This window comes from Nycticebus coucang, chromosome 9, assembly GCF_027406575.1.
Source record: "Nycticebus coucang isolate mNycCou1 chromosome 9, mNycCou1.pri, whole genome shotgun sequence".
Lineage (NCBI taxonomy): Eukaryota > Metazoa > Chordata > Mammalia > Primates > Lorisidae > Nycticebus > Nycticebus coucang.
The window spans coordinates 92418713-92433294 of NC_069788.1; the positions used below are offsets into that span (position 1 = coordinate 92418713).

The 14582-nt window shown below is 35.8% G+C and overlaps 1 protein-coding gene across 1 annotated transcript in view; it reads left to right on the forward strand.

Annotated features, from left to right (window-relative positions):
* The window catches only part of TC2N (tandem C2 domains, nuclear), a 69182-nt gene that overhangs the window by 12561 nt on the left and 42039 nt on the right, over window positions 1–14582 (forward strand). Inside the window, exons 2-4 of the mRNA XM_053601223.1 lie at window positions 3260–3427; window positions 5631–5753; window positions 6264–6491. Coding sequence (XP_053457198.1) covers window positions 5687–5753; window positions 6264–6491 — 295 coding nt within the window. The 5' untranslated portion in view covers window positions 3260–3427; window positions 5631–5686. The remainder of the gene's footprint in view (window positions 1–3259; window positions 3428–5630; window positions 5754–6263; window positions 6492–14582) is intronic.

Sequence of the window (14582 nt, forward strand, 5' to 3'; positions counted from 1 at the left end):
ATATGTCAATAATAAAAGATGAATACATGTTATGTTGAGCACCTCTTGTTGCAGACGTCAGACGTAACTTGAGTATTTAATATAGTTTTTCCATTCTCAAAATGTGTACACATTTTTTTAGCATCCTCTGTATGTGCAAAATGAAGAACTGGCAAAATGATCTCTAAAGGCCTTCTCTGTTAATGTTTTTGAGACTTCTTTTTCTGTTAATGCTCTATAACTGTTATTTTGTTTCGGCTTTACAGAGATACAATTGATATATGAAAAATTACATACACTTGAAGTATACAATTTGATAAGTTTTCGTGTATGTATGCACTCATGAAAATATCATCACCATGATCAATATAATAAGTAGTATATCACTTATTATATAAGTTTCTTCTTGCTTCTTGTAGCTCTTCTTCCTGCCCATCTCTGTTCTCTGTCTCCTCACCCCTCACTGTCTGCAGGCAGCCTCTGATCGGCTTTTTATTACTACTGATTAATTTCCATCTTCTATAATTTTATATAAATTGAATCATACAGTGGAATTCAGCTACAAATCAGATAGCCAGAAAAACTAAAGAATAATGAAATAATAAAGCAGATAGAGAACCGAAACATTTGTTATTAATAAAGTTAATACAAGAGAATATGGCATGTTTCTGTATGGCATGTACTCTTTTTTTGGTGTTTTTTCACTTTGTATAATTATTTTGAGAGTGATCTATGTCAGTTATGTATAAATAGTTTACTTCTTTATTGCTGAGTAGTATTTCATTGAATGGATATAGTATAACTCGTTTATCTGAATAGATAAAATAGATGGATATTTGATGATTTCTACTTTTTGGCTCTTTCAAATAGAGCTGCTGTGAACACTAATGTACAAGTCTTTGTATAGACATATGATTGCTTTTGTCTTGAGTAAATATGTGGGAATGGAATTTTTGGATCTTATGGTATATATATGTTTAACTTAAGGAACTGTCAAACTATTTTCTAAAGTTGTACTATTTTACATTCCCACCAGTAGAATATGAGAATACTATGTGTTCCACATACTATCAAATGACTTGGAATGGTCATTCTTTGTAATTTTATACTTTCTAATAAATAGGTAGTGTGATCTCTCCATTTCCCTAATAAGTAATGGTGTTGAAGATGTTTTTATGTGTTTTTTGACCATTTGTGTATATGCATACATATATATGTATATTAATTAATTTTTGAGACAAAGTTTCACTCTGGCATCCTGGGTAGAGTGCTGTGGCATCTTAGCGCTCAACAACCTTAAGCTCTTGGGCTCAAGAGATCTAAGTTTTACAAAGATTTATTTCTGTGTTTTCTTCTAAGAGTTTTGAAGTTTTAGCTCTTACAATATAAGTCTGTGACCGATTTTGAGTTAGTTTTTGTGTGTGGTGTGAGGTAAGAATCTAATGTGGGGGGGGTTGTGGACAAGTGGATATCCCGTGTCCTAGCATGACTTGTTCAAAAGACTGTTCTTTTCCCTTTAAAGTTTCCTGGCATATTTGTTAAAACTCAACTGTAAATGTAAGGGTTTATGTACTCTCAATTTTATTCCATTTATCTATGTCTTCACTTACGCTAATAGTACCCTGTCTTGATTACTGTAGCTTTATAGTAAACTTTGCTCTTTTTTAAAAAAGATTGCTTCGGCTTTTCTGCATTCCTTGCATTTCCATTTTAATTTTAAGATCAGCTTGTCAATTTCTTTCTTTCTTTCTTTCTTTTTTTAATAGAGACAGAGTTTCACTTTATCACCCATGGTAGAGTGCCATGGCATCACACAGCTCACAGCAACCTCCAGCTCCTGGGCTTAGGCGATTCTCTTGCCTCAGCCTCCCGAGTAGCTGGGACTACAGGCGCCTGCCACAATGCCCGGCTATTTTATTGTTGCAGTTTTGGCTGGGGCTGGGTTTGAACCTACCACCCTCGGTATATGGGGCCGGTGCCCTGCTCACTGAGCCACAGGCGCCACCCAGCTTGTCAATTTCTATAAGGAAGCTGGAAGGGATTTTGGTAGGTAGGGTTTGTGTTGAATCTGGAGACCATTTCAAGGAGTCTTGCCATCTTAACAACATTACATTTAACAATCCATGAATATGGGATGTTCTTAGATTTATTGAAGTCTTTAATATCTTTTAATGTTTTTTAGTTTTCAGTGTACAAGTCTTAACATTTCTTTTGTTGAAGTATTCTAGGTATTTTAGTTTTTAAAAACGTTACCATGAATGGAATTGTTTTCTTAATTTTATTTCTGAGCTACATTTTTACATGAACATTTCAGTATTAGTGTATAGAAATACAATTGATTTTTTGGGTGGCGCCTGTGGCTCAGTAGGTAGGGCGCCGGCCCCATATACCGAGGGTGGTGGGTTCAAACCTGGCCCCAGCCAAACTGCAACAAAAAAATAGCCGGGCCTTGTGGTGGGCACCTGTAATCCCAGCTACTCAGGAGAGAATCGCGTAAGCCCAAGAGTTGGAGGTTGCTGTGAGTTGTGTGATGCCATGGCACACACAAAGAAAGGGTGATAAACAAAGAAAGAAATACAATTGATTTTTGTATATTGCTCTTACATCCTTCAATCTTAGTGAACTTGTGTATTGCTTCTAGTAGCTTGTTAGTGTATTCCTTAGGCTCTTTCTGTTTACAAGATAATGTTACCTGGGAATAAAGAAGGTTTTACTTCTTCATTTAAAATATGAATTCTTTCAATTTATTTTTTTAGCCTAATTACCCTGGCTAGAATCTCCAGTACAGTGTTAAATGAGTAGTGGAAATAGTAGATATCTTTGTTTTTCCTCTGGTCTTAGAAAGCATTCAGTCCTCCACCAGTTACAATGATGTTTACTGTAGATTTGTCTACAGATTTGTAGATACTGTCTCTTGGGGTCCAGAAGTCTCTCACTGACTCCCTGTATCCTCACAGGGGTGATGATAGGCAGATCCCACCAGCCAGAGATGCCTGGAGTCCTATCTCCCCAGACTCACGGTGCCCAGATGCAAGGAAGCTGTTACTCGGCCGCCATCTTGCTCCGCCTCTGCAGGATTTTTTTTTTTCTGTTTGTTTGTTTAGAGACAAGATTTTGGTCTGTCACCCTACCTGGAGTACAGTGGTGTGATCACATCTCACTGCAACCTTGAAATCCTAGGCTCAAGTGATCCTCTCACCTCAGCCTCTCTAGTAGCTGGGACTACAGGCACACACCATCATACCCAACTAATTAATTTTTATTTTTATTTCTTTTGTAGAGACAAGGTCTTGCTATGTTTCCCGGGCTAGTCTTGGACTCCTGGCCTCAAGCAATCTTCTCACCTCACTGGGAAATGCTGGGATTAGAGGGATGAACAACTAGCCCAACCTGGAATTTTTAATACGTGATGTTTGTGAAATTGGCATAGTCAATTGGGAAAAAATAGGTTTGAATCTATTCTCATACTGTATGACAGCATGTCAATATAGAAAGTAATACTATACTAACAACTAGAAGAAAACATGGGCAAATTATAACCTATTTATGGGAAAACCTTTATGATGAATCAATCCAGAAACAAAAAACATTGATAAGCATGATTACATATGTATGTGTGTGCATGTATATATGTTTATGTACATACCCTCACAATATATATGTATATACAGGATGACCATAAAGTCCATGTGCAATTTAAAATTGTGCATGAACTTTATGGCCACCCTGTGTATGTATATACATGCATACACACACACTCTTTTACGTAGCAGAAAACACCATAATCAAAAAGACAAATGAGAAACTAAGAATGTTTGCCATTTATATCATGGGCAGTCAATTAATCTGACAAATATATAGTGTTTCCAAAAGGAGAAGAGATAGACCAACAGTTTTATAAGAAGATGGCCAGGAGATAATAAACAGAGAATTCATAGAAACAGATATAGATTGGTCTTATGTGAAAAGAAGCCCAACCTTACTTATAAGAGAGATGCAAATTAAAACAGCATAACATATCATTTCTTTCCTATCACATTGGCAGAAGCTCAGCATTTGATAACATATTTTGTTGGTAAATAAAAAAACAACAACAACATATTTTGTTGGTGATAGAAACAGGTACTCTCATACATTGCTATTAGAAATGTGAAATGGTATACATTTAGAGATTAATTTAGCAATACAAGCAAAATTATGTATATGTACCTTTTGACCCCATTGTTCTATTTTTAGGAATCATATACTGATAAATATCTGAGAAATATGTGTGTACAAAGCTACTGTAACACTATTTCTGATAGCGAAAGATGAAACAATTCAAATCCCAGTTTTAATAAAACCATAAAAAAAATGAGACCATAGGGGAAATTTAAACACTGAGCAAGTAGTTGCAAATGTGTGCAATTGATGATGTTGATTATATATGATAATGTTATTATGGTTATGTTAAAAAAGAAGCACCTTTTAGGAATATTTGATAAGCTATAGTCCATTACCAATACTGTTTTTTTAATGCTTGAAGTTATCCATCTTTAACCAGTGAGAGCCCCTTGAAGTTAACTCCTGAATCCTTCTGCCATGTCTTTTAGAAATCATTACTTAAGCATTTATATATGAAATTATTTGATTAGAATTTATTTCAAAATAATCCAAAGGACAGGGAAGTGGGGAGGTAGAGATGAAATAAGATTTATCATGAGGTGATAATAGTTTAGTTGATTGGAATTTCCTTTTAAAATTTAAATTTTAAAATTTAAAGTTTATGGGGGCAAGACATGATTGCAAGAGGGTCTTTGCCTAACAATCGCAATCAATGTAACCTGGCTTATTGTACCCTCAATGAATCCCCAACAATAAAAAAAAAAAAAAAATTTTCCTGTAAAAAAATGTATGGAATTTAAGGCAGGCATAAATGAAGAGAGTGCATTTGGAACAAAGGTATAGAGATCAAGGAAGGCAGGTGATTCTTATGCAGCTTTGTGTTTATGGTAAATGTAAAACAGGCTGTCTTTGCACTGTATTTGTGTAATTCTAAGGATTAAAATAACTCATAAAGTATGCAGACTTTTGTTTATTGGTCCTATTATAGAGCCCTTTAGATTACCAAAATAATTGATTGGGAGGAAGTGAAATTTTTGTCAAACTTTTTGTGAGTGCCATCTTTTCTTTTAAATTTTGCTTGGAATGTGGAATGTAAATGTTTTAGCACAATAACTAAGAAAATGCTAGGAAGGCTATGTTAACCAATGTGATGAAAATGTGTCAAACCGTCTATGAAACCAGGGTATGGTGCCCCATGATCACATTAATGTACACAGCTATGATTTAATAAAAAAAAAAATTTTTTTTTTGCTTGGACATAGTTATAGGTATATCAGGTGAAAGAGAAAATTGAGAATGGAATTTTTCTTTTTTTAAAACATTCTTTTAAACTTTGGGATTGTTTAGTAATTTTTAAGTATGTTGTTTTAATAACTTATGAGGATACTAGGTTATACAAAATTCCATATGAGAATAAAAATTTATCTTCCACGTAAATATTTTTACTTCAGAGCTCTTATTATGTCTTAGCAAGAGATAACATGGTTTATTTAGTGATATCTGATGACATTAAGCATGATCATTTTGACTTCGTTTTCTATCAACAGGTTGATAGTAAACTTGGAAGTTTGTAAATTTTGTTGGATATTGGAAATTGAATGTAATGGCTACAGAATTTATAAAGAGTTGCTGCAGAGGATGTTTCTATGGTGAAACAGAAAAGCACAATTGTGAGTTTTGTTTTGTCTTCAGTAACATTTATTTAGTGCCTTCTTTGTTCGTGGCATTTTGTAATACCAAGATACATGAGGCATGTTTCCTTACTTCAAGGGGGAAGGCAGCAACATAAGTCACACTGGATAAGTATTCCAGAACTCCAAGTACCCTGGAGCATGGGTAGAAAGAGATAAATTTAACCCAGGTGACACCCTGAGACAGCTTTATGAAGGAACAGAAGGTGAAAAGTGGACTTGAGCATTACGGGAGGATGGAATAGTATAGGCAAAGGCAAGGAGAGAAAAATTTGTTTGGAGGACAACATACTGTGACAAATGTTTTCACTTAAATGAAGAGGATTTCCAATTTATGTTTGATCGGACTCAAGAATAGTTTGTGTATCAGGAATTTCTTCTAAAATGATTAAATAAGTACCACAGCATGTTAGGTTTAGATTATTACAGGTAATAGATATGCATATTTGTGACTTTTTTCTTTTCTATTTCTCTTATTTGCAATTTCAGTGGAAAGAGACTTTAAAACAGCAGTCTCAAATAGTCAGAATACTGCCATCTGTGTACTTCCATTTACATCTGTTTCTGTAAAGCCTCAGGTTGGCTGTACTGAGGATTATTTGCTTTCCAAATTACCTTCTGATGGCAAAGAAGTGCCATTTGTGGTGCCCAAGTTTAAGTTATCTTATATTCAGCCCAGGACCCAAGCAACTCCTTCCAATTTGGAAGAACTTGAAGGTAAACAATAAAATGGCAGGATTTCAATGTCAATATCTATCACTTAAATGCTCTCATTACAGTTATCTTGCTTCTCTATATCTTTAATACAAAATTTATATAAAATTTTTATATTTTGCTTTTTATATGTTTTGCACTTTCTATTGCAGGACTTACTGTGTATAGTATTTTCCAAAGTTTCCATTTTGAAATCTGATCACAATGCAACACATTTGTGTGTGGGTTTGGGCTTTTTGAAGGGAATAATATGTAGTCAGCTCTTCATATGTATGGATTCTGCATTTATGATTTCTTTTTTTTTTGCATTTATGATTTCAACCAACTGCAGATCAAAAGTATTGAGGGGAAAATGGATGATTGCATCTGTTTCTAACATATACAGACTGTTTTTCTGGTCATTATTCCCCAAAGAATAGAGTGTAACTATTGACATAGCATTTACATTATGTTTGGTATTATAAATAATATAAAGATGATTTAAAATATATGGGGGGATGTGCATAGGTAATATGCAAATACTACATCATTTTATATAAGGGACTTGACATCTGTGGATTTTGGTATCTGTGGGGGTTCCTGGAACCAATCCCTCATGCATACCAAAGGATGACTGTAACAAGATAATTATTATCCTTTACATATCTAGAAAGAAAAAGTAAAGGAATTATTTTATATTTGGTCTGTAAACATAGAAAACATATCATTTCTTATTTACCATTTTCTCATATTTGTTACAATGAGAAATAAACAATCAAATAACCCTTCTTCACCAGGGTGTATTTCTTAGTCTAAATAGCTACTTCAATAAGGTAGATTCATTGGCTGAATTTGGTTAATGTAGAGGCTGATGAACTCATGAAGATAAAATTAAATACCATATAGTTCCTGCTTTTTTTTTTATTGTTAAATCATAGCTGTGTACATTAGTGCAATCTAGGGGTACAGTGTGCTGGTTTCATATACAATCTGAAATATTCTCATCAAACTGTTCAACATAGCCTTCATGGCGTTTTCTTAGTTATTGTATGTAGACATTTGTATTCTGCATTTAGTAGGTTTTGCCTGTACCCATTCTAAGATGCATCGTATGTGTGACCCCACCCATTGCCCTCTCTCCACCCTAACCTCCCCCCTCCCTGCCCCTCCTTTGGCCCTTTCCCCATATTCTTGTGCTATAGTTGGGTTATAGCCTTCATATGAAAGCTATAAATTGGCTTCATAGTAGGACTGAGTACATTGGATACTTTTTCTTTCATTCTTGAGATACTTTGCTAAGAAGAATATGTTCCAGCTCCATCCAAGGCAAGAGAATCGCGTAAGCCCAAGAGTTAGAGGTTGCTGTGAGCCGTGTGACGCCACGGCACTCTACCGAGGGCGGTACAGTGAGACTCTGTCTCTACAAAAAAAAAAACATGAAAGAGGTAAAGTCTCCATCTTTCTTTAAGGCTGCATAATATTCCATGGTATACATGTACCACAATTTGCTAGTCCATTCGTGGGTTGATGGGCACTTGGGCTTCTTCCATGACTTAGCAATTATGAATTGGGCTGCAATAAACATTCTGGTACAGATGTCTTTGTTGTATTGTGGTTTTTGGTCTTCTGGGTAAAGGAATTATAGGATAAAATGTCAGGTCTATTTTTGGATCTCTAAGTATTCTCCAAACATCCTTCCAAAAGGAACGTATTAGGGTGCCTTCCCACCAGCAGTGTAGAAGTGTGCCCTTTTCTCCACATCCACACCAACATCTCTGGTTTTGGGATTTTGTTATGTGGGCTACTCTTACTGGGGTTAGGTGAAATCTCAAAGTAATTTGATTTGCATTTCTCTGATGATTAAGGTTGATCAGCTTTTTTTCATGTGCCTGTAGATCGTGTGTCTGTCTTCTTTAGAGAAGTTTCTCTTCAAGTCCTTTGCCCACCCTGAGATGGGATCACGTATTCTTTTCTTGCTAATACGTTTGAGTTCTCTGTGGATTCTGGTTATTAAACCTTTATCAGAGGTATAACCTGCAAATATTTTCTCCCATTCTGAGGGCTGTCTGCTTGCTTTACTTACTATGATGTTCTTGGCTGTGCAGAAGCTTTTTTTTAATTTTTATTTTTTTTATTGTTGGGGATTCATTGAGGGTACAATAAGCCAGGTTACACTGATTGCAATTGTTAGGTAAAGTCCCTCTTGCAATCATGTCTTGCCCCCATAAAGTGTGACACACACCAAGGCCCCACCCCCCTCCCTCCATCCCTCTTTCTGCTCCCCCCCCCATAACCTTAATTGTCATTAATTGTCCTCATATCAAAATTGAGTACATAGGATTCATGCTTCTCCATTCTTGTGATGCTTTACTAAGAATAATGTCTTCCACTTCCATCCAGGTTAATACGAAGGATGTAAAGTCTCCATTTTTTTTAATAGCTGAATAGTATTCCATGGTATACATATACCACAGTTTGTTAATCCATTCCTGGGTTGGTGGGCATTTAGGCCGTTTCCACATTTTGGCGATTGTAAATTGAGCTGCAATAAACAGTCGAGTACAAGTGTCCTTATGATAAAAGGATTTTTTTCCTTCTGGGTAGATGCCCAGTAATGGGATTGCAGGATCAAATGGGAGGTCTAGGTTGAGTGCTTTGAGGTTTCTCCATACTTCCTTCCAGAAAGGTTGTACTAGTTTGCAGTCCCACCAGCAGTGTAAAAGTGTTCCCTTCTCTCCACATCCACGCCAGCATCTGCAGTTTTGAGATTTTGTGATGTGGGCCATTCTCACTGGGGTTAGATGATATCTCAGGGTTGTTTTTATTTGCATTTCTCTAATATATAGAGGTGATGAACATTTTTTCACGTGTTTGTTAGCCATTCGTCTGTCATCTTTAGAGAAAGTTCTATTCATGTCTCTTGCCCATTGATCTATGGGATTGTTGGCTTTTTTCATGTGGATTAATTTGATAGATCCTAGATCCTAGTTATCAAGTTTTGTCTGATTGAAAATATGCAAATATCCTTTCCCATTGTGTAGGTTGTCTCTTTGCTTTGGTTGTTGTCTCCTTAGCTGTACAGAAGCTTTTCAGTTTAATGAAGTCCCATTTGTTTATTTTTGTTGTTGTTGCAATTGCCATGGCAGTCTTCTTCATGAAGTCTTTCCCCAGGCCAATATCTTCCAGTGTTTTTCCGCTTTCTTTGAGGATTTTTATTGTTTCATGCCTTAAATTTAAGTCCTTTATCCATCTTGAATCAATTTTTGTGAGTGGGGAAAGGTGTGGGTCCAGTTACAGTCTTTTACATGTAGACATCCAGTTCTCCCAACACCATTTATTGAATAGGGAGTCTTTCCCCCAAGGTATGTTCTTGTTTGGTTTATCGAAGATTAGGTGGTTGTAAGATGTTAGTTTCATTTCTTGGTTTTCAATTCGATTCCAAGTGTCTATGTCTCTGTTTTTGTGTGCAGAAGCTTTTTAGTTTGATCGGGTCCCAGTAATGTATTTTTGATACTGCTTCAATTGCCTGGGAAGTCCTCCTCATAAAATATTCACCCAGGCCGATTTCTTCATGAGTTTTCCCTGCACCTTCTTCAAGTATTGTTATAGTTTCATGTCTTAAGTTTAAATCTTTTATCCAGTGAGAGTCTATCTTAGTTAATGGTGAAAGGTGTGGGTCCAGTTTCAGTCTTTTACAGATCGCCAGCCAGTTCACCCAGCATCATTTGTTAAATAAGGAATCTTTTCCCCATTGAATGTTTTTAGTTGACTTGTCAAAGATCAAATAACGGTAAGTAACTTGATTCATCTCTTGGTTCTCTATTCTGTTCCAGACATCTTCTCTGTTTTTGTGCCTGTACCATGCTGTTTTGATCACTATCGATTTATAGTACAGTCTCAGGTCTGGTAGCATGATTCCTCCTGCTTTGTTTTTATTTCTGAGTGATGTTTTGGCTATTCAAGGTTTTTTCTGATTGCATATAAAACGAAGTATTATTTTTTCAAGATCTTTAAAATATGACAATGGAGCTTTAATAGGAATTGCATTAAAATTATATATTGCTTTGGGTAGTATAGATATTTTAACAATGTTGATTCTTCCCAGCCATGAGCATGGTATGTTTTCCCATTCGTTAACATTTTCAGCTATTTCTTTTCTTAAAGTTTCATAGTTCTCTTTGTAGAGCTCTTTCACATCCTTTGTTAGGTATACTCCCAAATATTTCATCTTCTTTGGCACTACTGTAAAAGGAATAGGGTCCTTGACTGTTTTTTCAGCTTGGTTATTGTTGGTATATATAAAGGCTACAGATTTATGGGTGTTGATTTTGTACCTGAGACCTTGCTGTATTCCTTGATCGCTTCTAAAAGTTTTGTAGTAGAACTTCTAGTGTTTTCCAGATATACGATCATGTCATCTGCGAAGAGTGAAAGTTTGATCTCTTCTGACCCTATGTGGATACCCTTGATCGCCTTTTCTTCCCTAATTGCAATGGCTAAAACTTCCATTACAATGTTAAAGAGCAATGGAGACAATGGGCAACCTTGCCTGGTTCCTGATCTAAGTGGAGATAATTTCAATTTAACTGCATTAAATACAATATTGCTGTGGTTTGCTGTTAATGGCCTCTATGAGTTTAAGAAATGTCCCTTCTATACCAGTTTTCTTAAGTGTTCTGATCATGAAGCAATGCTGGATATTATCAAAAGCTTTTTCTGCATCAATTGAGAGAATCATACGGTCTTTATTTTTTAGTTTGTTAATGTGCTGAATTACATTTATAGATTTACGTATATTGAACCAGCCTTGAGAGCCTGGGATAAATCCCACTTGGTCGTGGTGTATAATTTTTTTGATGTGTTGTTGGATTCTGTTTGTTAGGATCTTATTGAGTATTTTTGCATCTATATTCATTAGTGATATTGGCCTATAATTTTCTTTTCTTGTTGAGTCTTTCCCTGGTTTGGGGGTCAAGGTGATGTTTGCTTCGTAGAATGTGTTGGGTAGTATTCCTTCTTTTTCTATATTTTGGAAGAGGTTTAGTAGTATAGGTACTAGTTCTTCTTTAAAGGTTTGGTAGAATTCTGACATAAATCCATCTGGTCCTGAGCTTTTCTTTTTAGGGAGATTTTGTATAGTTGATGCTATTTCAGAACTTGATAAAGGCCTGTTCAACATTTCCACTTCGTTCTGGCTAGGTCTTGGTAGGTGGCATACTTTCAAGTATAGGTCAATTTCCTTCAGATTTTCATATTTCTGAGAGTAAAGTTTCTTATAATATTTGTTAAGGATTTTTTGAATTTCTGAGGGGTCTGTTGTTATTTCATCGTTACCATTTCTGATCGATGAAATTAGAGATTTTACTCTTTTTTTCCTGGTTAGGTTGGCCAAAGGTTTATCTATTTTATTGAACTTTTCAAAAAACCAACTTTTGGATTTATTGATGTGTTTTATAATTCTTTTGTTTTCAATTTTATTTAATTCTGCTCTGATTTTGGTTATTTCTTTTCTTCTGCTGGGTTTGGGGTTGGGGTGTTCTTCCTTGTCCAGTTGCTTGAGATGTCCCATTAAGTTATTAACTTCCTCTCTTTTCGTTTTCTTGAGGAAGGCTTGCAGTGCTATAAATTTCCCTCTTAGGACTGCCTTGCACTATCCCAGAGGTTCTGATAATTCGTGTCTTCATTGTCGTTTCGTTCCAAAATTTGGTGATTTCCTTCTTAATCTCATCTATAACCCATCTATCCTTAATCTCGTCTATAATCCATCTATCCTATTATTTAGCTTCCATGTTTTTGTATGGGTATGCAGATTCCTGTTGTTATTGAGTTCAACTTTTATTCCATGATGGTCTGTGAAGATGTGAAGAATAATTTCTATTTTTGTAAATTTGCTGAGGTTAGCTTTGTGGCCTAGAATGTGGTCGATTTTGGAGTATGTTCCGTGGGCTAATGAGAAGAATGTGTATTCAGTTATAGTTCCTGTTTTTTAAAAAAAACAATTTGTGCTAGTCCACTGAAATGCTGTCAGTCTTTTAATGGCTTTTTTCTCTCATTTTTTTGCGAAAAATGTCAGACATATAGAAAAGAACATAACAGTGAATATCTGTGTGTCCACCGTATGAATTCTGCCTTTACTATTTTACTATACTTTTTTATCAACATATCTGTTCACCTACTCATTCTTCTGTTCATTATTAATCTCCTTTTTAGTGGGGGATGCATGTCAGAGTGAGTTAAAGACATAAATATACTTTTCTTAAATACTTAAACATATATATCATTTATTGGAATTCAATGTTTTGTGTATAGTTTTCTTCTTTTGAAGTAAAATTTTATACACAGTGAGCTGCCTGAGTGTATATTGTTGAATTTTGTGTGTATTTGTTAAATATTGGCGAATGTATATATCAGTATAATCCAAATCCCTGTCAAAATCTAGAACATTTGTCCAAATATGTTTTTCTGTCCTAATCCCCCTGTCTTCTTCTGGGATTTCAATTACGCCTATGTTGGACCTTTTGATATTGTTCTGTGGGTCACTGAGGCTATTCATATGTTCAATTTTTTTCTCTCTGTTCTTTAAATTTGATAATATTGATCTATTTTCAAGTTTCCTTTTTCCTCTGTTATCTTCATTCTACTATTAAGCCTATCTAGTGAATTTTTTATTTTAGACATTTCATTTTTCGGTTCTAGAATTTATTTTTGGTTCTTTTTAAATAGTTTTTCTTTCTCTGATGCAATTTTGTATTTTTATAGTTTTTTTTTTTTTTTTTTTTTGTAGAGACAGAGTCTCACTTTATGGCCCTCGGTAGAGTGCCATGGCATCACACAGCTCACAGCAACCTCCAACTCCTGGGCTTAAGCGATTCTCTTGCCTCAGCCTCCCAAGTAGCTGGGACTACAGGCACCCGCCACAACGCCCAGCTATTTTTTGGTTTGCAGTTCAGCCGGGGCCGGGTTTGAACCCGCCACCCTCGGTGTATGGGGCCGGCGCCCTACCGACTGAGCCACAGGCACCGCCCTGTATTTTTATAGTTTTGTAAACTTCTTTTCTTTTATGTCTTTTGAGCTTTGAAATCTTTGCTAATTTTAACATCTGTGTCATCTAGATTTGGATTCTGTGGATTACCTTTTTTGTTTAAAATGGGTCACATTTTCCTATTTCTTTGTACATGGAGTAATTTTGGATTGTATTCCAGACACTGAATGGTACGTTGTGGAGATTCTAGATTTGGTTTCCTTCCTCCCTCTCTCTTATCTTCTTTTCCTCTTTCTCCCTCCCTCCCTTCCTTGTAACTTGGTTGAACACATACTACAGCTTCTGTGTCTTGGGTGATGATGGCTCTTGAGTGGTAGTTCATAGATTAGCTAGACATTTGAGCAGACTTTATTCACAGAATTTGGGACACTTTCCTTTCTAGGATTCTCACCTTAATTTTCAGCATCTCTGGTTTCCCTGAAGTCTGCCCTCTGGTTCTTCAGGCCTGAAGTGCTATGAGTTTTCTGTTGGAGTTTTATGTACCCTATGTCATGCCAACTTTGACCTGCACTCAGAGTGAAAGTCATCAAAGATAGATAATCTACTTTGTGTCATTACCTTTTTTTCTAAAAGTCAATTTATGTATAGAATCTGCACCACTTCTCTTTACTCTTCAGAGACTTCAGGATTTTTACTTGTTTGTTTTGTTTTATTTTTGGCCTATAGTTTATTGTAATCTGCAAAAGACTTGGGTCTGGTAGGGATTTCTTTTCTCTCTCTTCTCGTTCTCTCTTTCTCTCCTTCTCTCTGTCTTTCTCTTTCTTTCTTTCTTCCTTTTTTTTTTTTTTTGAGACAGAGTCTCACTATGTCGCCCTTGATAGAGTGCTGTGGCATCACAACTCACAGCAACCTCGAACTGTTGGGTTCAAGTGATCCTCTTGCCTCATACTCCCAAGTAGCTGGTACTACAGGCTCCTGGCACATGCCTGGCTACCTTTTAGAAATGGAGTTCGTTTTTGCTTAGGCTGATTTTGCACTTGTGAGCTTTGGCAATCCACCCATCTTGGGTGTGTACTTAGGTTATACTACATTTATAAAAACAGTTTTTCTGCTGATTACAGTGGCTTATGCTT